Source organism: Synchiropus splendidus, chromosome 14 (genome assembly GCF_027744825.2).
Source record: "Synchiropus splendidus isolate RoL2022-P1 chromosome 14, RoL_Sspl_1.0, whole genome shotgun sequence".
In the NCBI taxonomy this organism is placed as follows: domain Eukaryota; kingdom Metazoa; phylum Chordata; class Actinopteri; order Syngnathiformes; family Callionymidae; genus Synchiropus; species Synchiropus splendidus.
Window position 1 is genome coordinate 13,376,495 of NC_071347.1, and position 21,171 is coordinate 13,397,665.

The 21,171-nt window shown below is 42.8% G+C and overlaps 5 protein-coding genes across 16 annotated transcripts in view; 2 read left to right on the forward strand and 3 right to left on the reverse strand.

The window, feature by feature from the left end:
* Positions 1-210: 210 nt before the first annotated feature.
* On the forward strand, positions 211-4,529 carry hdhd5 (haloacid dehalogenase like hydrolase domain containing 5). The gene is made up of 8 exons (XM_053886188.1): positions 211-469; positions 652-861; positions 930-1,042; positions 1,901-1,994; positions 2,070-2,103; positions 2,327-2,501; positions 2,582-2,770; positions 3,496-4,529. The coding sequence occupies exons 1-8, from the start codon at positions 359-361 to the stop codon at positions 3,893-3,895; spliced, it is 1,326 nt and encodes a 441-aa protein (XP_053742163.1). The 5' UTR covers positions 211-358; the 3' UTR covers positions 3,896-4,529.
* LOC128771065 (ras-related protein Rab-19) lies at positions 4,176-9,155 on the reverse strand. The gene is made up of 5 exons (XM_053886190.1): positions 9,007-9,155; positions 8,457-8,530; positions 7,865-8,053; positions 5,800-5,983; positions 4,176-5,696 (listed from the first exon to the last, which is right to left on the reverse strand). Exons 2-5 carry the CDS (start codon positions 8,505-8,507, stop codon positions 5,422-5,424), a joined length of 699 nt encoding a protein of 232 aa, XP_053742165.1. The 5' UTR covers positions 8,508-8,530; positions 9,007-9,155; the 3' UTR covers positions 4,176-5,421.
* A 182-nt stretch (positions 9,156-9,337) lies between these two features.
* ccdc34 (coiled-coil domain containing 34) lies at positions 9,338-12,197 on the reverse strand. Its single transcript, XM_053886189.1, has 7 exons — positions 12,158-12,197; positions 11,623-11,860; positions 11,025-11,154; positions 10,658-10,765; positions 10,413-10,571; positions 10,209-10,338; positions 9,338-9,524 (listed from the first exon to the last, which is right to left on the reverse strand). Exons 2-7 carry the CDS (start codon positions 11,847-11,849, stop codon positions 9,346-9,348), a joined length of 933 nt encoding a protein of 310 aa, XP_053742164.1. The 5' UTR covers positions 11,850-11,860; positions 12,158-12,197; the 3' UTR covers positions 9,338-9,345.
* si:dkey-30c15.13 (uncharacterized protein LOC558731 homolog) lies at positions 11,738-15,580 on the forward strand. Its single transcript, XM_053886191.1, has 7 exons — positions 11,738-12,936; positions 13,005-13,174; positions 13,240-13,350; positions 13,423-13,479; positions 14,082-14,192; positions 14,252-14,398; positions 14,462-15,580. The coding sequence occupies exons 1-7, from the start codon at positions 12,930-12,932 to the stop codon at positions 14,513-14,515; spliced, it is 657 nt and encodes a 218-aa protein (XP_053742166.1). The 5' UTR covers positions 11,738-12,929; the 3' UTR covers positions 14,516-15,580.
* A 790-nt stretch (positions 15,581-16,370) lies between these two features.
* The window catches only part of frmd4a (FERM domain containing 4A), a 94,765-nt gene continuing 89,964 nt past the window's right edge, over positions 16,371-21,171 (reverse strand). For 11 of the 12 annotated variants that reach the window (XM_053886180.1, XM_053886181.1, XM_053886177.1 and 8 more), the window contains 3 exons: positions 20,554-21,131; positions 20,316-20,418; positions 16,371-18,818 (listed from right to left, as the gene is read on the reverse strand). In XM_053886180.1, the coding sequence (XP_053742155.1) occupies positions 18,716-18,818; positions 20,316-20,418; positions 20,554-21,131 (784 nt within the window). In that variant the 3' untranslated portion in view covers positions 16,371-18,715. Of the gene's footprint in view, positions 18,819-19,920; positions 19,993-20,315; positions 20,419-20,553; positions 21,132-21,171 lie in introns of all 12 variants that reach the window. The other variant, XM_053886175.1, reaches the window with a different exon arrangement.

Consider the following 21,171-nt stretch of genomic DNA (forward strand, 5'->3'; position numbering starts at 1 on the left):
AAGTTGCACTCAGAAAGGAAAATGCTTAAATACGGAATAAACCATTAACATTTAAATTGAATTACCCGAACGAACACTTGTCGCATTACTTTAACCACTTTTACGCGTAGATAATTCTAAAAATATACGACGAATATAGTTTGCGCCGTGACGTAGTGTCAGTAGCCGGCTGGCGCATGCGTGTTGTGTCCAATCGATGAGCCACCGAACAATGACGGCTAAGCTAACAACATGATGTGTCCAGAGAAGCACAGTGTTGGTGCTCTCTGTCTTCGGGTTTGATCTGTGGTGACGTGTGGCTTCGGCTCGTAGCTCTTTGATTCTGTTTCCTCCCCGTCTTTCTTCCATACCCGGCGACATGCTGAGAGTTTGGACTTTCAGAGCCGGTTGGCGGTTGCTGAAGTCCAACTGGGATGGAGGTGCCAAACTCCTCAACTCCTCACCTTTGACCTCCAGATGTTACAGCCAGGTCAGTTCATTCACAAGAGCTACTCTGTCAGTGTCGGTAGTCTGCGCCTTGCTTCGTTGTTATTCACTCTTTTCCCTTTATGTGGTCATTCATAACTGAATGGCAAAGTTTAGTCGCCTTGTTTGTATGTATTGATCGCTCATGTTGACCGAGCGTTAACCAGTAACCTGTCACGTGACCAGCTCCCTGCTCAGGGCTCCTTTGGACTTCTCTTCGACATCGATGGGGTCCTGGTCCGAGGCAAAACACCCATCCCCGCTGCCAAGCAGTGCTTCAGGAGTCTGGTGGACAAGACGGGGAAATACAAAGTGCCTGTTGTGTTCGTCACCAACGCCGGCAACTGCATGAGGCAGACCAAAGCTGAACACCTGTCGCATCTGTTGGATGTGGAGGTGAGGCGTGTCTCTGCCGGAGAATGGCATGAAATGAAACTGAAACTGAAACTTTGTTTTTGTCTCAGGTTTCACCGGATCAGGTGATGCTCTCCCACAGTCCTTTGCGAATGTTTATTCACTTCCACAAAATGCGTGTGCTGGTCTCGGGCCAGGGTCCTGTGGAGGAGGTGGCTCAAAAGTATCCTTTCTGAAACATGCTGCCCTCTTCAGCGCTCACATTCATCAACATTTTGGAGGGAGTCTGTTTAAATTGACTCATTTAAAGTCAATTCACAATTATACAACATTTATTACAGTGGTACCTTGGTTCTCGACCACAATCCGTTCCAGACGACTGTTCGAGAAGCGAATTGTTCAAAATCTGAATCGATTTTTCCCATTACAATGAATGGAAAAAGAAATAATGCATTCCAAGCCTTAAAATAGGCTTTTGTAAGAGTGAATGTAGAGTGTCTGCTGCAGGTGCGCTGTTCCTCTATGTGTGTGGCCGCTGCATGTGGGAGGGGTTGCCGAGTGAGTGACGTCTCTCCAGAAGTGAAGAGGTGCCCGGTGCGTGTCCAGCTCTGAATGTGCGCTTCTGTGCAGTTTGGCTGTGACAAAGTCATAAACCAAGTCACGCTCTGTTCCAGACTCGCCTCATCCCTGTCCGCGCTCCAGCCTCGGAGGTGTGGAGAGCGAGCACCTCCCCTGTGACACTCTACCACGGTCCAGTGCGGAGACAGGAAAGGTTTTACACCTCAATATGAAGAAAAAACAGCCAGTAAATGTAGCTAACGGGACACGTCTGCATACAGAGGCTGCGTTATACACAATAACAAAGCTCAAAATTTTTGTTTGAACACCGATTTGTTCAAATTCCGAGACGTTCGAAAACCGAGGTACCACTGTAATTTAATTTTCCTTGCGTTATTAGTGATATATTTCAGTGATTTTCATGATCAGAACACAATGAATATGATACAGTGAACTTCTGACCTTCTGAGATACCAACCCCACGACTGTGCTGTTTAGTCTTTTCTTCACTCAACAACCTCAGCCTGGGATTTGAAGACGTTGTTACCATAGAAGAGCTGCGTGAGGCGTATCCTCTGCTGGATGTTGTTGATCACAACAGGAGACCAAAAGACAACGTAAGTTTTGTTTCACCAAAATATGCTGTTTTTAAGCAGTGGAGACTCTTGACTTTCTGTTTTTTTTTTTTTTAGATCCCGCCAACGAAAGGATTACGACCCATCGATGGTAGGTGTGAGTGGACATGGCTGTGGGATGGTTGGCAATAACATGCCAACACACTCTGTCGCCCCTGCGCCATCCGCCATGTTTTGTTTTCTGCTGATGTTGTCACTGGCAACGTAGTTACGTAAAGTCTGCTGAAAAGCGATGCCATATTTTCAAATATTGATTTTAAACTGATGTAGACGATACTTTATTTGGCCAAACTTTTGTGCATTTGCTTCTCCAGCTGTCATTTTATTTGGGGAGCCAATCAGATGGGAGACCAACCTTCAGCTCATAGTCGATGTTCTTCTGACCCACGGGAAACTGGACAAGAACTGGAGCTCCATGCAGTATCCTCACATCCCAGTGTTGGCCTGCAACATGGACCTGCTGTGGATGGCTGAAGCCAAAAACCCCAGGTGATGTCAACAGTCATGATGCCTCCTGTGTCTGTGTACGACCATCCGGCGTAGCTTACTTCGAACACTTCTGCGTGCAGATTTGGTCATGGCATGTTCCTGGTGTGCTTGGAGAACATTTACAAGAAGGTCACAGGTCACGAGCTCAAGTACGAGGCGCTCATTGGCAAACCCAGTGTGGTGACCTACAATTATGCCGAGCTGCTGGTCAGACAACAAGCGGAGAGTCTGGGCTGGACCACGCCGGTGAAGACGCTGTATGCTATCGGGTAAGTAACCTGAGAAATGTCCTGTAAAACAGCAACTCAAGAACTATAAAATAATATTTATAATAAAAAATATGGGTCTAATTTATGGTCAGATTTTAAGATCATCAACTAAAATTTGATTTAAATAGTATTTAGTTGTGATGGGTAGATGACGTTTCATGAAACAGTGTCCTGATTCTCAGAGGCCACCAGGTGGCACTGTCTGCTGTAAAATGTCTGGATTTGAACAACTAATTCAATAAAGCCTCGCATCATTTTAAACCAAGAGCGCCATCTAGTGGCCTCTGAAAATGAGGACACTGTTTCATCAACCCTGCAGTACTGTTTCATGATACTTCGTGTACCTATCACTAGAATTTAGCTTTAAACAAATGCTTGAATCCTCCATGTAACTATCACAGTCATTGTAATAAATCAAATTCACTGTCAAAGTTAATAATATTGGACTTAAATAGATGAAAATGTATTATATTCTCTGTGTGTTAGTCATTGATTTTATCTCATTTAAAAAGTGAGTTATCTTTTTCAACCTCCATTGTGTATAAGCACTGCAATAATCTGTATTTTAGCAGTATTTTTGGTGTCAAAACAAAGGTAAAAAACAAAATATGCTTATTCTCTCAGTGCATAATGGATGAATGGGGCCAGGGAATTCATGTATCAAGAACTCAGACTTCTATTAACAGCGTTTTAATGAATGGCACTGAGTCAATGGTTGTTTCCAGTGATAACCCCATGGCGGACATCTACGGAGCCAACCTCTACAACCAATACCTCCAAGCTGTTCGGTTCAGTAAAGCCCAAAATCAAGCCACGGGTGGCGTCGACTCTCAGGCGGGCCGGACAATGACATCCACAGAACTGGGCGGAGCTTCTGGCTTGTACAGTGCAGAAGAGGATCTACCTGAAAAGTGCAGCTCCATCCTCGTGTGTACTGGAGTCTACAGCAGAGACCAGCAGGAGCTGCCGCCAGACACCTCGCACACTGTGACCGAGCAGCGCATCTTCCACGGCCACCGGGACTTCCGCTTCGACCCCAGCCTCACTCAGCCCTCCTTTGTAGTACAGGATGTCAAGGATGCCGTGGAGCTGGTTTTTCAGCAGGAGGGTTGGCCACTGGAGTAGCAGCACAGTAGTCCTATGCCTGAATTTACAGTTGGAGGTCGGAGTTCCTACCGAGTTAAGTGCTTCTACAAACACAAGTGCCACTGTTCAGCTACATGCAGTTTTAACAAAAAGCATACTTTTATCAGCTATTACAGGTTTTAATGCCAACAACACCTCACCTCAATGGTTTTTACTTTAACGCTCCAGGATTCCTGCCATGCAACTTGGATTGAGAGTTAACATGCTAAATATATTTACTTCACTTGTCTTTTCTAGTCACAAACAACGGGGGTTGGGGAGTGATACTGAGGTGAACAGCCATGAGGAAATCACCATGCTTTGATTGTGCCAATCCTTTTATTCTTCAATAATTCTTTGACAAGTTCAAACAATGCTTCATCTAGAGTAACAAGTGATTTCACCAAGTGACCTTTTAATCTAAATACACACAGAATCTTATTTTCAGAAGTAACCACGAGCTGTTGAGATCCAGTCCTGATTTTATTTTGCGTTATTAGCGTTGTACAATTATCAAAACAAAAAAAATGGTGCTATTTATAAAAGATGTGCGTTTTACACATGATGTCTTGCAATATATTTTTTTGTGAGTGCAAAATAATTCAAATGTAAAACGCTTTTAAATAAAGTTTGTATAGACTTTCTGAGTTGATTTCCTGTCAGTTGCAGGTAGAGATTTCGTCGTCATATCTCAGTGAGATACACCTGCATCGTCACTTAGTAAGCCTGACATTAGTGGCAATACCATTGTCCTACACGTAACCATCGAGATAGTCATATGAAATAAAGTGTAGTAAGCTGAGACGAGCGCCAGGTGGCAGTAACACCACTGCGTTCCTATAAGACCGAAGAAGAAGAAAGGAGTTCGACACAGCCGCATTTCACCACCACAGCGACAAGGAACGTGATTTACAGCGACTCACTTGTTGGTTGTGTTTTATCAAACAAAACGATCGTTCTGTGCTTGTTTTAACCGTTAGTGATCACGTGACTGGATGTGGCGCAGACTTGAGAAACTGTAGAGCTTTCGTAAATTCAAACGTGCCAACAAAATCAACTCATTTCTAAGTCAGCCCATTCCCGACACACCCTGAAGTTTCATTGACATTATTGTGATTCCGTTCACAAACAACCCCTCAGAAATATTTAAGATATTACAATCCACCAATTTGTGACTTTGACTTTACAGAAAAAGAGAAAATGAGCTGATATTAACACTGTAACAGCTTTGTAAAAAAAAAAAAAGACAGATTTATTTCTGTTTCAGCGTCCAAGGCACAAATCTTTTGCAGACAAAAACTTATCCACAATATTACAAGAATATGGCTTATTGACATTCTAAATATAAACTAGGATTTAACAAGAATGACTAGTCTTTTGGTTCCAGATGGACAAGACATTTTTCCTGGTGTTAAAAATGCCCATTAAAGTTTCAACAAATATGTTGATCTCAGTTGATGGTGCAGTTAAAAAAAATAAATATCACAAAAAGAGATGCATTTACAGACATTGGTCACAAAACCTCTTCAGCAGCCACATTGTTTATCTGAGGACAAGGAGCCGTAAACTGGCCGTGAACTGCTGGTGAGTGTGAAGTGGGAGGGGTCCTGGGAGGCCTCATCTGGGATGGACAGGCCGTTTCGGGCCAGCAGCTCTCGAGCCATCAGGGTAAAGGCAGCCTCCACGTTCTGGGCCTCCTTGGCTGAAGTTTCTAGTGCAGCTAACATGCCGTTGTTTTCAGCCACGGTGCACGCGTCTTCGAACAAAACCTGCCGCTGAGACTCCAGGTCTGACTTGTTACCTGCAGTGTTGGAAGGAGCAGATGTCATCAATATGTTTTGTAACAATGTGATGATTCAAATTATATTTGGATTTTTTTTTTTTTTTGCGTGGACGATACCCACCGATCAGAATCAGAACCACGCTGGCGGCTCCATATTGTTCCACCTCTCTGATCCAGTGAGAGACAGAGTCAAAGGTTTGTCGCCTTGTGATGTCATAAGCCACCATTGCTCCATGGGCACTTCGGTAGTAACTCTGGGTGATGGTGCGGAATCGCTCCTGGCCAGCCGTGTCCCAGACCTGCATCTGAAACCACCAACGTTTACGTTTACAATGCAACATTCTGAAGATCTGAATGGTGGTTTTAGTAGCACGACAAAACTGAGATGCGGAATACACTGACATACAAACTACTTTCCTTAGTGTCTTTTCAAAATTATCTATTAATTCCATGATCATTTTCATACACTCATGTATTAATTGGTGCATTTTTGTCTTCGATCAGATGGGTACGAATGATCTGAGTCGGGCAGGTTACATTCTCCTGAGTAGCTGTGTCCTTTTACCGCCTCTGTTTAGGATTCATTCTGGCATACTTTACCAGTACATGATGTACACCTTAACATATATAAAAAGCTATAAAATTCCTAAGCGAAGATAACAACAACGAAAAAAAAGGAAAATCCCAAATTGTCTCAACACTGAAATATCATTCTTATATCAACACGAAAAGATGTACACATGGTGACTGATTTGAAATATGCATGAGCTCAATATCACGTAGAAAAGGATTAAGGGGAAAGTAAACATTGAAGATATGACAAACCTGTGCTGTAAAAAATTACAATAATAATACATAATAAGTAAAACCTCAAATGATCGAAAAAAATCATTACAAAATTTTACAACCGAGAGACATTTATCACTCAGAAATAAAAGGGGGTTATAGATTCATCTATAGATGCACAGAAACAGCCTCCTTCCAAAATTGCCTCAAGACCTTTCAAAAGTTTTCACAAACAAAATGGAACCAACTCACTGTACCTAAAACAAACGTGATCTGCAAATGAAGATGCATTTGTTGGTGGGTGACTCATGCTCCATCTGTACCACACAGCAAAGTTGTAGTGGCTCCAAAAGATGGAAATAATTCAGATGGAAACATTATTTATGAGACCAAATATTAAAAGCAAGTAATTCTAGAAACAACAACAATGTTGGAGACAGCATGGAGGAGAGAGTGCCACCTCGCCACACACACACCTTTTTTTTGTCCAAAATAGGACAATTCTTGGATTAGGTCATTTGTGAAGAGGTTCTGGTCTACAAGATTCCCATGATGTCTCTACCTTGGATTATTGCCTTGAGCTATTATAAACAAGAATGATGTATGTCACTTTAAAATACCGACTTTAGACAGGAAACCGGCACAAAAGTGAGGCTCCAAGACTGGATGAGTGGCTGAACATCACAACACAACTGCACGTCAGCTGAGATTGAAAACGGAGAGACATCCAAAACACAAATGGGCTTTATATCAGAAAAGGAATTTCCAAAATGATTTATAATATATACTATATGTATGCTTTTTGCTTAGGTTTTTGTTTCTTTCAGGCTGTAAAATCTAAATAAAGAGTGTACATGCAGTCATATAGATCACGTTAAACACAAGAGGATGAAAATTCACTTCTAATTTAAAGCAGCATCAAAATAGATGTCTGACAAACGCCCAAAAATGGATGCAGAAGCTGTGAGTTTTGAAAGTGGAAGCATGTTAGTGATTCAGGGTGCAAGATTAAGAGAGAAAACTAAGGCTTCAAAACAAATACACCTCAGATCCCATTGAAAATGGCTTTAACTATCACTGGAGGCAGAAAATATTAAGTCAAAACACTGGTATAGAACTAAACACTACTTGAGTGACAGCTCACAGCTGTAGTTGATGCCATTTGTGAATGATTCTCTAATTCTTGCATTACTTTGCTTCAACGGTCAGCACGCCCAGAAAAGCTAACACTTGAACCGAAGGCAGCCGCACCTCTTTTTTCTGGAGGAAACCAATATTAACTAGTATTCATGGTGAACTGGAGTATCCTTAGGTTTGTTGTATTGACACAACATAGTCCTCACTGTGACAGGAAAGAGGACGAGATGGCAGAAACAATAACTCGCCCACATGCTACTGACCTTGACCTTCTTTCCATCGATGTCGAGTGTCCGGACGGTAAAGTCCACCCCGATGGTGTTTTGCTGTCTCTCCATAAATATTCCAGATTTGAATCTCTGCACGACGCATGTCTTTCCCACGTCCGAGTCCCCAACCAGGATGATTTTAAACAGAAAGTCAAAGGTGTCTTCAATCTCTGGCCCTTCGGACTGCATGTTGGGAGAGGAGTACACAGAGTGGAGGCTGAGACACCTGAGCGAGGACCTCTGGGCCTCCACAGAGCAGAACTGGTTCTTTCAGAGTTGTGTCAACAGAGAATATTTACAGAAAGTCCTCTTCAGATCAAGAAACTTATCGAGTGCATAACACCTGATCATGTGATGCAAAGCAAACATGCAGAAACCACACTTTTCAGACGCGAACTGATAACGCCAAATTTATCTCACACTCGTCTGGTCCTCTTCGTCATTAGAACTTCCTGTATTCCGTTTCTCATTCGGGAACTATGAAAGCGAAAGTTTACTCTAAACGTGTCTGGAGTATTTTAACAGCCTGCACTGCCCTTTAGCCTCCATCTACAGTCACTCTGCAGCATATGCATAGACAGCTCACCTGAACAGGTAGGTGTGATCTCCAAGAGCCAGCCCACTTGCACCACTGCATCCTGGGAGGTGGAGTTGTTCAAGCTGCAGCATGAAAAAAATAGGCATGTTTTACGTTGATATTAAAATAGTAAACATTGTATTGTTCTGGTTCCATTAAGAGGACAATTCCTTCATAATAATGACTTAAAAACATGACCTAACAATTGTGAAAATGCAAATCCAGTTTTTTTTTTTTCCTGAATTCTAAATGTTTAGTTTTATATTGCTAGTACTTTTTGTAGTGGTCAGAATTAGCAAACAAATACCCCCTCATAGCCAGATCTATTATTCTATGAATAATTCCATGCATGTTTTTGTTGAACAGTGAAACATTCTTGAAAACAACAATAAATAAAACACACAAAACCCATCTTGGCCTTTGAAACTTCACTAAAAACATCGGCCTCCTGACCGGCAAATGTAAACGTCACCATGAGTCACGACAGTTGCCACGACTAAAAGCCTTATGACACAAACTCTTAAAAATTGGAACCAAAGGAAAGCATGAAAGAAATTACCTCGGGCAGCACTTGTCCAAGTCGGTGAAATGCTGAGACAGAATGCTGTGATTCAGTCTTTTTCTCTCTCCCCACCCCCTCACTCGCTTCTGCCGTCATCTCAGCCCACAGTAGAACAAGGCACTGATGGACACTACTACATAATGTGCAAGTGTAAAGGACCACCAACCATCTTGTTCACATACTCTGGTTCTACTGAAAATGAAATATATTTCTCACAACACTCAGAAAAACTAGTTAGGAAAATAGAAAATCAAAATCCCAAATCTTAATCATGACTAAAAAAAAAAATTAAAAACAGCTGGTATACTATAGCGCACAGAGAGCCACCGACTGAAGTCATCTGTTCTGCCGAGCCCATCCACTGTTTTTCACAGTCCGTGCTGCATTGGAGCTCTGGTTTTGAGGTTTCTTGATAGGCATCCGGTTCACTGGTGATTCTGGAGGCGGAACATGATTTGGTTTCCATGGAATCGGATTGTAGAAGCCTGGTGATGGGTGGAACTTGTCATAGGGACCTTCACAAAATACACAAATTAGTATAATCATTAACCATGCATCTTCCAAAATCATACCTCTTTAGTCACACAGTCGGTATATTTAACTAAGACACTGAATGGTGGGTGAAATCTTGGATTCTGTTCTTACTGTATCAATGAAAACCACTTCATTCATCTGGTGGTAGTTTCAAACAGAATGCATGGCTTTCTGTGGACTGAATTAACTTTTAAATTGTAGTAATTGTTAGAAAAGAGAAACATAACCAACAGGGGTAATTACGACTTAATAATTCATAATAACCTTTAGAAGCTTTCTCCCAAATTTGATTTCAAAAGGGAGTGCACGGGGATTTCCATGTGTGTATGAACCCATCATCATCTTTTGCTCCCTTGCTTTCCACTTCCCTCAAGCTCCTATTCTCTGTAGCCAAACCTACATCTGCTGCTGCTTCTGATCGGCTATTAGAAAAGCAGATGTGTCACGCTTTTCAGAAACTATTACAGTTGTGGGGAACTTCAGCTTTTTGTTCAGCTCAACCTGACGTGCTTGATAAACACATGCATGCCTCTAAAGGGGGAAGATGCAGGCCTAGATTGATCAGGCCGGACTTGGATGTATCACAAGGGGGACAACAGCAAAAGCTCAGACAGCAAAATCAGAGTTTCCAACTGAGACATTTCTGTGACAGATCATTCACTTACTTGCTGGGCACTGGGGTGATTTGGGACTTGCTCTACTTCTGTCATCAGCCTTTGCCAGCCACTCTTGAAACTTCTCCTCTGCTTTCCTGCGACGCTCTTTCTCCTGCTCTGCTTTCAGATTTGCTTCCTCCTGTCAGAGGCAAACATGGTTATTCATGCAAAAGTCTAAAGTCTTTTTTTCCCCGTATGGAAATGAATATTTACCTTCTCTTTTTTTAATTTTTCCAACTTCTCTTGTTTTTTCTTATGAAGCCAGTCGTTGAACTTCTGCTGAGCTTTCTGCTCAGCCTCTCTCAGTTTTTCCTGCCGCCTCTGCATCTCCTCCTCCTCTTTGATTAGCTTACAAAGCTGCTCCTTCTTCTCCTTGTAATATGAATGAAAAACAGTAGCATTGTAACATCACATTGTGGTAATAGAACGTTTCGTTCTATTGAAATACCATTCTGTACCTGTTCTCTTTTCACCTTCAGCCACTCTCTGATTTTCTCCTCCACAATTTCTTTCTTACGCCTCCTTTCCACTTCTCCTTGCTCAAGTTTTTGCCTCATTAAGCGTTCCTAGTAAAAAAAAAGGAGAAGGGTTATCATGCACAACTTTGAGATTATGGCAGTTTTCAAATCTTCTTTTAGGCCATTTAAACATATTACACAATCCAAGGCTGGTTTAGGCTGAACACAATCAAATTATACTGAAGGTTGAAATTCTCCATAATTTCTTAGAGAATGAATAATGAAGAATGGTGATAATAGTTTTGTAGCTATAGCTTGGTTTATTTAGATACTAAAGAAAACACTTTGATGATGCTGGAAAGCTCACCTCGTCTTCTTTCCTTTCTAGTTTCAGACGTTCCTTCTTGGCTTTGTTGACTAGCCACAATTCCCATGCACCAAGCGAAGGTGACCCTTCATGTTCAAGTAAAGAACTTCTTGCCTTGGGAAGTTCACATCTAAAAAAAAAAAAAAAAAGCAAAAAAGAGCATGTGATTACGATTCATAATAGACTGCATCTACTATTTACACACTGAATATTTTAAGTCATCATTTTAAATTCCAGTTTCTTAACTACAAATATGCAAAAACAAGAGTGACTCAGCACACATATGGGTGTATTAAAAATTAGATACACACTTTTAATCCACTGTGGACAAATTCCATCATCAGGTTTATGCTATCTCTCCTACAGATGAATAGCATGAACAGCTTTGTTTCACAGTTGCAAGGTAGCTTTAAAAAAGAAGCTAACACCACTTTACTTTTAATTTTCCTTAACAGTACACAAATATCTGTCTTTTTTACAGTAACTTCGGTTATGATTTGCCTTTATAACGATCACTTTCCCTTTATAATAAATAAATGTGAATTTTGTTGTCACATTGTCTGCATTTACATTAAAATGGCAAGTTTTTCCAGCATACCTGAGCGGAGAAGCGCTGCGTCTGGAGTCTCCGTTCTCCAGCTCGTCATCACTGTCAAAACTGTCATTGTAGATGGGAGACAGCTGGGTGAACGTGTCGTCATCCTCAGAAAGGACTCCATCGTCCATGTGCATGAGGACATGTTTGCTCTGGCTGGATTTCACCGGAGTGGAACTGAAGCCCTCGGAGGCAGAGGCAGGACGCCGCGGCATTCCTTTTCGAAACATGGCGAGTTCCGCTGTACATATATATAGTGGAAATATTGAATATCGACGCCCAGTCAGTGACTTTACAGGCCTCCTATTAGCAAGTTATGTTTCAAAAAGAAGACGCAGGCAATATAAAGGCAGTCCAATCCACACAAACGTATGCTAACAGACAGCTAGCATCACTACTATAGGATGTTTTTAAGTTCAGCTCCTGCGCCCGAGTGTCTGAAATTCACGCAAACGCGTTTTTAATTACCGTAGTTTCCTCTACATTACTTTACAGAGCTTAAAGAGCGTGACGGGGGAGACAGACCGACAAAACTCACTGCAGCAACAAGTAGCGATTCAGGAAGCAGTATTTCCCACAATGCACTTCGCCACCAGCCTATCGACGCGCCGTTACCTTGACGACGCGTGACGCCGGCGTAACCATAGACGCTTATCCAGCGAAGACCGGTTGTTCTCTTGAACTATAGACTACTAGTCATCTGCACAGAAATCTGACAATTGCAAGGCACATGGAAAGACAAATAGTTAGGAGGTACATTTTACTTAAACCCGAGGGTTCAAGACCTCTTTGAAAACAAGTGGGAATAAAATATTTTGTAATTTTATGTGTCTACGTGTTTTACTGAAGTGCACTTTTTTCCAGAGCCCCAGAAGCAGTGTGTAATGAAGAGGAAACTGTTTGATCCAGAATACAGCAATTAAAAACTTGAATTTTTCTATATATTTTTGCTTTCAGTATAAACTGCCAGCATCAGAGATTGTTGACATTGATGCAACTATCGAGTGAGGTAGTGTTGAAGTCGCACCCCACTATACAATGAATTGGTCTTTGATCCAGAGAGCTTCAGAAACATTTCACTTTCATCTCTGTGATTCAGAAAGGGCTTGACAAGAACACTGCTTTAAGCTAAACCATGATCTCACTTCCTGCAGAGCGGACTTTAGCTGTTCACTATCAATCTCAGCTGAACTTTGACCCTTCTCCGGCACTCAGGAGTAAAGGAAATATTTGTCAGCCTCAAAGCTCTCCGGGTGTTTTGAGCAGACATTTGGTGGAACATGAAGTTTTTCTGAAAATAGTAGGTCACTATGTCAGGTAAGATGACATTAATATTCCAGTTTGTCTCTGACTTTTCTTCTGATCTTGCACTTTCTGTTGTACAGCCATGGCCACAGAGAACATGTTCCAGGAGGGTCTCTACCAGGTGTTTGTGAAGGCCAGGCCCTCACAGCGTCGCTCTCAGGTTGAGGATACTCACAACGTAGAGCTGGACAACGCCAGGATCCACCGCTGGTTCGGCTCAGTGGTCAACACCAGACTCCTGCTGTCTGGGGTGTGTCAGTTAGCTAGCCTTGTCAAGTTTGTGCCGCACTGACCGACTCTCTGGCTCTTCCTCAGCTGATGCAGATCCTCAGCTCTGTTGCCTGCACGCTCTCAACCGTCACACACGCATGCGTCAGCTACGACTGCTCCGTCTCCATGACGACGCCGGCCTGGTCTAGTCTCTTTGTGAGTGACCTGTTGACCACATCTGTCCTCCCTGGTGACCACACTGATGCCACTCTTGATCCACTTTTGCAGTTCTTTGCTGCCGGGTGTTTGGCGGTGGCTGTCCAGAGGAGCGCTAACAAGTTAAAGGTACTGTCTTACACCTCTGATTTTGAGTTGAGAAAAAAACTTGTAACTTTATTTGAAGATTTTATTGTCTCGTTCAATCAATGAAGATTGTCGCCAAAGGTTCTTTTCTGATCTTCACATGGTGAACTCCAGCTCTGAACGTTTTGAGAAACACTTCATGTAGAAGAGGCAAGTCAGGCCACTTTCACTGATGTTTTTGTCTAATTTGTCACAAGAATTTCTAACCTCAGTCAGATGCTAAAGGCAGCTGCTTCAGTTTATTAAGAATATTTATAGAAAGGAGGACAGGAGCACTTGCGGGACTTGGAGTGTTGTTGGTCAGGAGAGAATCAAGAAGAGGAAAGAAGCAGAGACAATGATAATAATCATGAGGGCAGCAGAAAGAGCGAAGATGCAGGACAAACACAGTCAGTTCATGGAGAATTTTAGAGAGTGTGGCAGGCCAGATGGGTTGGACACATGAGATGGAGAGACAGAGGAAGAAGAACAAAGATGTAGACAGTCATTGTGATTCATGGGAATGGCAGGTGTGACTAGGAAGTGTTTTTGGTCAATGACCTTGTGCGCCTGGAGATCAATCATCCTGATTTTCTCCATCACAGATCATCATTTTGATGGGTCTGAACATCTTCACTCTGGTGTTTGGCTTCTCTGCCGCCCTGGCCTTCAGCATCCGGACCAGAACGGCGGTGCCCCTGAACACACACCATCAGGTTGGCTTCAGGTTGGTAAACCAGTGAACATGTTTGACCTCTGGTGACTTCCCCACCAGCTGGCTGGTTCCTACATCGCCATGGCAAGTTCTGTCATCTTCACTGTCCTCTGCATGATCCTGTCCATCTATGTGATCTTCCTCTCATGGAGGGGTCTTCATCGCTACAGTCCTCCGCATGTCAATGCGTACAATCGTGTTTCGCAGGTGAGTCATTCACAGTGTTGACCTGCTGGTGCAGCCCGGTTAACGCATGGGTGTAACACGCAGGAGTCGGACGACACCAGTGGACCTTTGCTGGAACAAGTGGAGCTGAATATGTGAACTTTTTACTCTTGGAATCACTCCGCTGTGTTGCGTAACATTTTTACCTGACAAAGTGCAATCATGAGTTGAATATGTTGAAAATGCAATGAAATTATGTATAAGTCGAAAACATATTAAGAATGTTTTCTTTGTCCTCCATTTTTGGCGTTTTGTTTTGTCATATACATCTTTTTTTTTTTTTTACCGGTGTTAAATAAAATTCTGACGCCTTTGTAGTCCAAGCGGCAACAATGAAAGACGCTTCCGCATAGTCACCGGCAGAGGGCGGCATTGCCCTTATATTTACTCCTGAGCGCCACAAAAACTCCTTGCGTGAAGCACATCTTCAGCAGCTTGTTTGAGCGGGTCGTCAAGGTGGTGTGGAACAAAGTGAATTTCAAATCTGCCAATGTTCAGACCACCATATACACATCTTAATGTTGACCTCATCTACTGACCTTTGACCTCATACCAGTCATGCCTCTTGTCCAACAACTACTCCACGCTCACTCAACACACTAGATTAAAAAAAAAAGTCAGCTAGTTTCTCACGCCATGCTGGACTAACAACTTCCAGCTGTTGCCTGGTCGGCAGCGCTGCTATGGGAACATGGTGAGCACACACAGCAACATGGGATTCATCAGCACATGGACGCAAGAGAAGAAGAGAAAGCAGGACCAAGAGGACGGGGGTCTGCCAAAAACACATGAGTGATTCTTCTGGGAGAAAAGTGTGTGTTAGTCGCTGCTGAAAAATGCCTCCATCCTTTTGTCCAGCTGTTAACTCGCCTCCTGTCCAGATGGTGGTGAGTAATGTCGTTTGAAGCCCATCTTCATCTGTAATTCCACAGGAAATCCTCTTCCTCCTCTGAGGAGAAAGTGTGGGGGGAGCAGAGGGTCTGGACGTGATGACAAGACGGTTCGTCTGGAGGGAGAGGAAGCTTTGACCAGATGTGGGGATTCCCTGAGATTACATCTACAGGGGCCCTTAAATATTCAAACAGGCTCAAGACTTTACCTTAAGATAACATGTTTCAACTCTCGTTTTATATATATATATATATGTTTTCTCCATTTTTTTGTCCAACCCCTGTATATTCACATAATAGTTCAGCAGTTTTTGTCTCACACATTTATTTGTCCCCAAGCTTCATAAAATGCTTCATTTTATTTTATCTTTTTGTGTCTAGTTTAATTCTTATATGGAATTCTTGTCACTCTTTTTGTCTAACTTTTATTTTTAAATATTTTAAACCACTTTCTTTGTTGAATTTCCCTCAAAATATTTCCCAGAATATTCATATTACTTGCTGTTTAAATTGTTATTATTTATTACAAAATGGAAATACATTTTCCTCATCTCAGTGCTCCAATCACTCCGCCTTAAACTTTCTTAATGGATTTTCTTTATAATGATAATGTTTTGTCATTGTTCATTTTTTTCAACATAAAGGCCATCCAAATATAATATTCGATATTTCCTGAGCATTATTATTATTATTGTTGCTGTGATTTACATTTTCAGTACAATTCTAGTGTTTGTGTATTTTCCCCCATGTTTTAGTTTTAATTTGCATTAACCTTTTTTTCTACAATTTATTTATTAATAAGATGCCATTTCATGAAATGTTTCCTGTCAAATTTCATTGAATTTCAACTGTGTTCTGCAGTTTATATTTTTTTATGTACCGAAGTAGTTTGTTCTTGCCTGCATTTAAATATAGTACATTACATTTAATCTTATTTATTTGCAATATTTCCCTTCTATCACACGCAGGCTTTTCAGCAAACCTTTATGAGTCAATATAAATTCTGGGTGGACAAGTTCAAATCTCCCAGAATGAGCAGGAAAAGACGACATCACAGCCACAAGAACATTCATTAATAATTTATTTTCCTTAATCTCAAGAACCACCACAGCGTCTCTGAAAAATTTATCATCGGTTTCCAACAACACAGTTTTGAAAAATGTAAAGTTACTATACAAATTTTTATTAGAAAAAAGAATAAATTAACTGTGGAATTAAGTTATTTTTTTCCTCAATTCAACTCCACATTTTTAACCTACAACACGTTATTGTATTGTTACAGTTGAACAGAACCGATAGAAATCAAGTTACATGCTCTATCATTTGGTCGAGGGGGGCTGTGGGAGGCGGGGGGCGGGGGAGGGGGGCTTCATTTGCACATCTGGATGATGACAATGACGATATTCTATGTGGAAAAAGCAGTCACTGGTCATTTGGTAGCACCTGGAAAGGTTATTACGATGGAAAGGCTGGCTTATATAAAAAGGAGCGTTGTTAAAAGTGTATGTGAATGTTGAAAACACCAAAAAAACCCACAGTGGTCCTGCGAACGTACAGGAGAAGGCTGATAAAAGTTCTTGGATTAATTATATAAAACAGCTTCATAAACTTCTATGGAGAAGAGGGAGTCTGGTGTTAGAAATGCAGAGAGGGGGGCGCGGGGGCGGGGTCACACTTCATCACATTGAGGCTCAGAGGTCCGAACGTTCCACAAGATTAAAATTCAGGGGACAAGGTTACACTACGTAGCGAGACGTGCGACTGTGAGAAAAAATGCTCGGTGGTTGTAATCCGTCACTGGACATGCATGGGGTCGAGACAGAACCGAGGCGTCTTGTTATTTTGGCCATGCAGGAGGTGGACTTGACCGTAAATGAAAAATGCTACAGCTTCCCTCCCAAGGTCAGGCGTCTTTTCGGAAACTACAGAATTTTGTGCAAGGTTGGTTTGATTGTGAGGCAGCGAAACATCTCGTGTGCTTTTCTAACCCTCTCCTGGCTTTCTTTTTTAAGGGGGGGGGCATGGCTCCATTTAGAGACGCTACTCTCTTCTGTGATTGTGTCATAGAGATTAAATAACTTGCATCAATGTGAATCGCAGCCCTGGCCGACGACGTTCCTGTTGTGCTTTTCAAATGATTCCTCAGGATGGATAACTATCCACATGGCATGGAAGGGAAGCACCATGTTATTTTGGCACTATATCACCCGAAATAAAAGTGAAAAAGCTGTTTGGCGAGAAGGTGAGGTTAGGAAGGACCTTGACCTTTAACTCGACAATTGGCCAAATAAACATGCACAGGTTGTTCCTCCATTGTCAACACTGTTTATGCGTCAATGGACTTCTTTTCGACTTCTTATGAAGTTGGTGACAATACAGCCCATCTTTCTCAAGGGAAGCTTGAACAGTACGAATGAGGGGACATGAAGTCTTATTTTTCAGTCTAACCTAGCAACATATTTTGACCAGTCATTCGTGATTCGATGACAAACAGGGAGTGACGGTGATGATAATTCCTTTTCATGTAACTGGAGACATGATGATGGTGTTCAGTTGCTTACTTTGGAAGCAGGTCATAATTAAATGGTACAACTGGTGTGTGTTGAGCAAACTAGCTCCTAGCTGACTCATGCTAGTGGGGGTCAGGTCGACACTAACACAAAGATCATGGAGCTAAACCATGGTCAGCATCGAGAACATTCCTGTCCTCCAGGAGTTTTCTCATCAGAGACACCACAACTGATCTGTGATCCCTTCCTTAAACATGATTCCGAATCAATGGTTGTAAGTGTAACGTTATTGCTTCTCATCCAAAACTCGCCAGTGTTTTGTCTTTGGTTGTGGGTTTAACAGAGAGAAACATTTGTGTTTCTATGCCTGATTTTTTTTGGGGGGGGGGATAATGTTTTTTATGTTTAAATATTTAGAGAAAACCGAAAAAAAACGACAACATTAACTTTCAGAAGTTCATCACAGTCTAAGTTGCCCTTTGAGTGACGTTTTAAACTGGCGGCTCAAATCCAGCAGGTGGTGGAAATAGAGGTGGTTGTCGTCGTGACATGAAGGGTTTGATTTAGTTCTAACATCTGGTTCCCCATCACTCTGGTTCCATCTGTGACCCTTTTGTGTGCTGATGTGGAGGCGAGTGAAGAAGAAGGGGCTCTGTGGTGCCGCTGGGCAAAGTTCAACAGCTGACTTGGCACTTTTTGAGTTTGTGAGGTCAGCCCTCATCAGAGCCCGACAAGAGTCTGTGTCCAGCTGAGCGGAGTGAGGGGGGACGTGGAGGAGGAGTGGCGGTGTTCGGGATGAGGTTGCAGGTTGTCGATGGAAAGTTGTGAGTGGTGGTGGGAGAGGAAGGAGGGAGTAGGGTGGTCAAGGACGTTTTTTTTGGGGGGCCCCGTTGACGGTCTCAGACCAGGGTTCCCGGTTTGGCCTTGTCGTGTCCGTACCACTGCACATCTGCCAGCTCAGAGCACAAGGAGCCGCTGAGAAAACAGCTGTCGTTGAAAGACCTGTGGGAGAAAACACACCAGGGTCAGAGTGGAGGCATCTTAGTTTGCTTCACTTTTAGCCCGGCTCCTTCATCTACAGCATTAAACACATCACTTTTATTGCAAACCCGTCTTCATTATACAAAATTATGACAGTTCCCAATCTTTGTGGTCCAGTTAACATCAATATAAACAGCCTTAACCTTGTCTTCCTCCTCTTCTTTAACCTCTCCATCCACAACATTCTTCGCCCTACACTGTCTCTCTTCTCCAAACCATCACCCAAGAATCACTCAGTCTCTACACCATATATCATGGTGGCTTTCACTCCTGTCCTATAAAGCCTCCCTCTCACTGAAGCTGCCACTCTATTGTTACAGACCACCCCTGACAGCTGTCTCCACCTGTTCCACCCGGCCTCCACTCTCTTCTTCACCTCCTTCAGTCTTGATCCACCGAGCGCAAATGACTGCTTAATTAAATAATAAAAATCAAAAATAAGGATTAAAAGTAAATGCCAGAGAATCCTCCCTGATGAACTACAAGTACACAAACAAAAGCTCATGGCGCAGCTAGCAATTAGAAGCACAACATGGTCATCTTAATGTGAGTGCAGCACTTTTGTCATGCGAATAAAACATGAAACTGAACTTTATATTACATGATCATGGTTCTTGTCTTTATCTTTCTTAATGTCAATAATAATAATTGTATTTATTTAGATCAGTTCAGGAGAATGTGGTTTTGAAGAAGATCCAAAATATTAGATTATATTAGAGGTCACTGTCTGCTGTAAAATGTATAAACTTCTTCAACTAACTCAATTAAAACATGTGCGCCATCTAGTGGCCTATGAAAATGAGGACACTGTTTCATCAACCCTGCAATACTGTTTCATGATACCTCATCTACCCATCACTTCTGTGTAGTGACATGAAGCTGAACATTCATCTCTGGTGAGGTGCAGTGAAGCAGTGAAAACAAAAGCGAGAGAGAACATGCAGAGATATAAGCAAACCCAGAAAGCCAAACATCAGGGGGGAAAAGCTCAAGTGTGTTCATCACACTTCCCTGATGGCCTTTATTTTGTTTATTTGGTCATAGTTTAGGACACAGACAGTACCTCTATACACCAGAGCCGGGCTGAACAGGAGACTGACAGACGTCCTCAGTGGGAGAGCAGTCTGCTGTGCCTCTAAACCAGAAGACAGGACACACACAGACACACACACACACACACACGGACAGGAGGGTTAGTAAAAGAAAGACAGTGAAGGAGGTGACAATATAAAGCAGAGTTACTTGTGAGCACAAGCAAAACGGTGTGAGGAGGAAACGAGACGCAGAGAAGTGAAGGTGCATTGAGTGAATAAGTGATGCACATTGATCAAAATAAAATCCCTTCAAAGTGTGGAGGGATATTAGTTCAGGACTAGATGGAGGACAATTTCAATCTGGTCGATAGTTGTTGTGTGGCGTCTGAACAGATGAAAGTGCAGGTTTCGGAGTGCCTCTTACCCGCTCTGCCAGTTGAGGATGTGTTGCGGGCTGCAGGGGGGCGTAGGTGTGGCTGCCTGTTCACTAGAGGGCGTCATACTCCTCTGACTGTGCGGAGATGCCACTGAAGAATAAGATTAAGTTAGATCTGATTTTCACTTTCATTTAAAGTTGAAACTTCTGTCATGTCCTAAAACAAAACCCCACAAGACTAAGCCATCGCATGCTCTCTGACCCAGAGTAGGACAGCCATTCTCACCTGGTGAGCCCTTGGCAAGTGTTCCCACTCTGCTCCCCCGACCGTGTCCCAAAGTTCCTTGCTGTGACCCCGTCTCAGAGGAGGTGGATCCCGAGTGTGAGTGACTTCTCTCCTTCAGGCTCCCAGACGACCTCTGGTACCAGCAGCGCAGCTCTTCAGACACAGCCGCCCTGCCCCCACCTCCGCCTCCCTCGCGCCCCAATGATGGAGTCCGTACGATTTGAGAGCGAGACGGCGTCATTCTGCCGCTGCCTTCTCCTCCTTCCTCACCTCCCCAAGCTTCTTTGTAAAGTCCTCCAGCTGTGTAGGAGCTGGAGGTCTTGAACTGGGCCTTGACGCTGTAGTGTCCTTCCTGGTCACTCTCAAGGCTTCGCACCACGACCGGGTTAGGGCTACCCTCCACGTAGAGAGGGTACTCCTTGATGCGATATTGGGATGAGGGTTGGCTCTGGCTGTGAAGGTATACGCCGTGATGTCCACTTCCTATTCCGCCTCCTCCTGAACCGCCGACTGAGCCGTTTTTAGCTGCCAGATTTGGCATTGACCCTGAGTTTGATGACCCCAGGTGACCGGCAGACCTGTGTGCGACCGGAAAACAAAACATTGAACAGTTTGTCC

What these genes read in the sequence shown, in the direction of transcription:
- hdhd5 (XM_053886188.1), top strand. Translation starts at nt 359, where the DNA reads ATGCTGAGAGTTTGGACTTTCAGAGCCGGTTGGCGGTTGCTGAAGTCC. An exon ending in ACAGGAGACCAAAAGACAAC is followed by an intron (nt 1,995 to 2,069) that starts GTAAGTTTTGTT and finishes TTTTTTTTTTAG; the next exon opens with ATCCCGCCAACGAAAGGATT. An exon ending in AAGACGCTGTATGCTATCGG is followed by an intron (nt 2,771 to 3,495) that starts GTAAGTAACCTG and finishes GGTTGTTTCCAG; the next exon opens with TGATAACCCCATGGCGGACA.
- ccdc34 (XM_053886189.1), bottom strand. Translation starts at nt 11,849, where the DNA reads ATGTTTCGAAAAGGAATGCCGCGGCGTCCTGCCTCTGCCTCCGAGGGC. An exon ending in CGCAGCGCTTCTCCGCTCAG is followed by an intron (nt 11,155 to 11,622) that starts GTATGCTGGAAA and finishes TTTTTTTTTTAG; the next exon opens with ATGTGAACTTCCCAAGGCAA. An exon ending in ATCACCCCAGTGCCCAGCAA is followed by an intron (nt 9,525 to 10,208) that starts GTAAGTGAATGA and finishes TATTTTGTGAAG; the next exon opens with GTCCCTATGACAAGTTCCAC.
- si:dkey-30c15.13 (XM_053886191.1), top strand. An exon ending in GGAGCGCTAACAAGTTAAAG is followed by an intron (nt 13,480 to 14,081) that starts GTACTGTCTTAC and finishes TCTCCATCACAG; the next exon opens with ATCATCATTTTGATGGGTCT. An exon ending in CGTACAATCGTGTTTCGCAG is followed by an intron (nt 14,399 to 14,461) that starts GTGAGTCATTCA and finishes TGTAACACGCAG; the next exon opens with GAGTCGGACGACACCAGTGG.
- LOC128771065 (XM_053886190.1), bottom strand. Translation starts at nt 8,507, where the DNA reads ATGCAGTGGTGCAAGTGGGCTGGCTCTTGGAGATCACACCTACCTGTT. An exon ending in TCGATGGAAAGAAGGTCAAG is followed by an intron (nt 5,984 to 7,864) that starts GTCAGTAGCATG and finishes TGGTGGTTTCAG; the next exon opens with ATGCAGGTCTGGGACACGGC. An exon ending in CGTGGTTCTGATTCTGATCG is followed by an intron (nt 5,697 to 5,799) that starts GTGGGTATCGTC and finishes CCAACACTGCAG; the next exon opens with GTAACAAGTCAGACCTGGAG.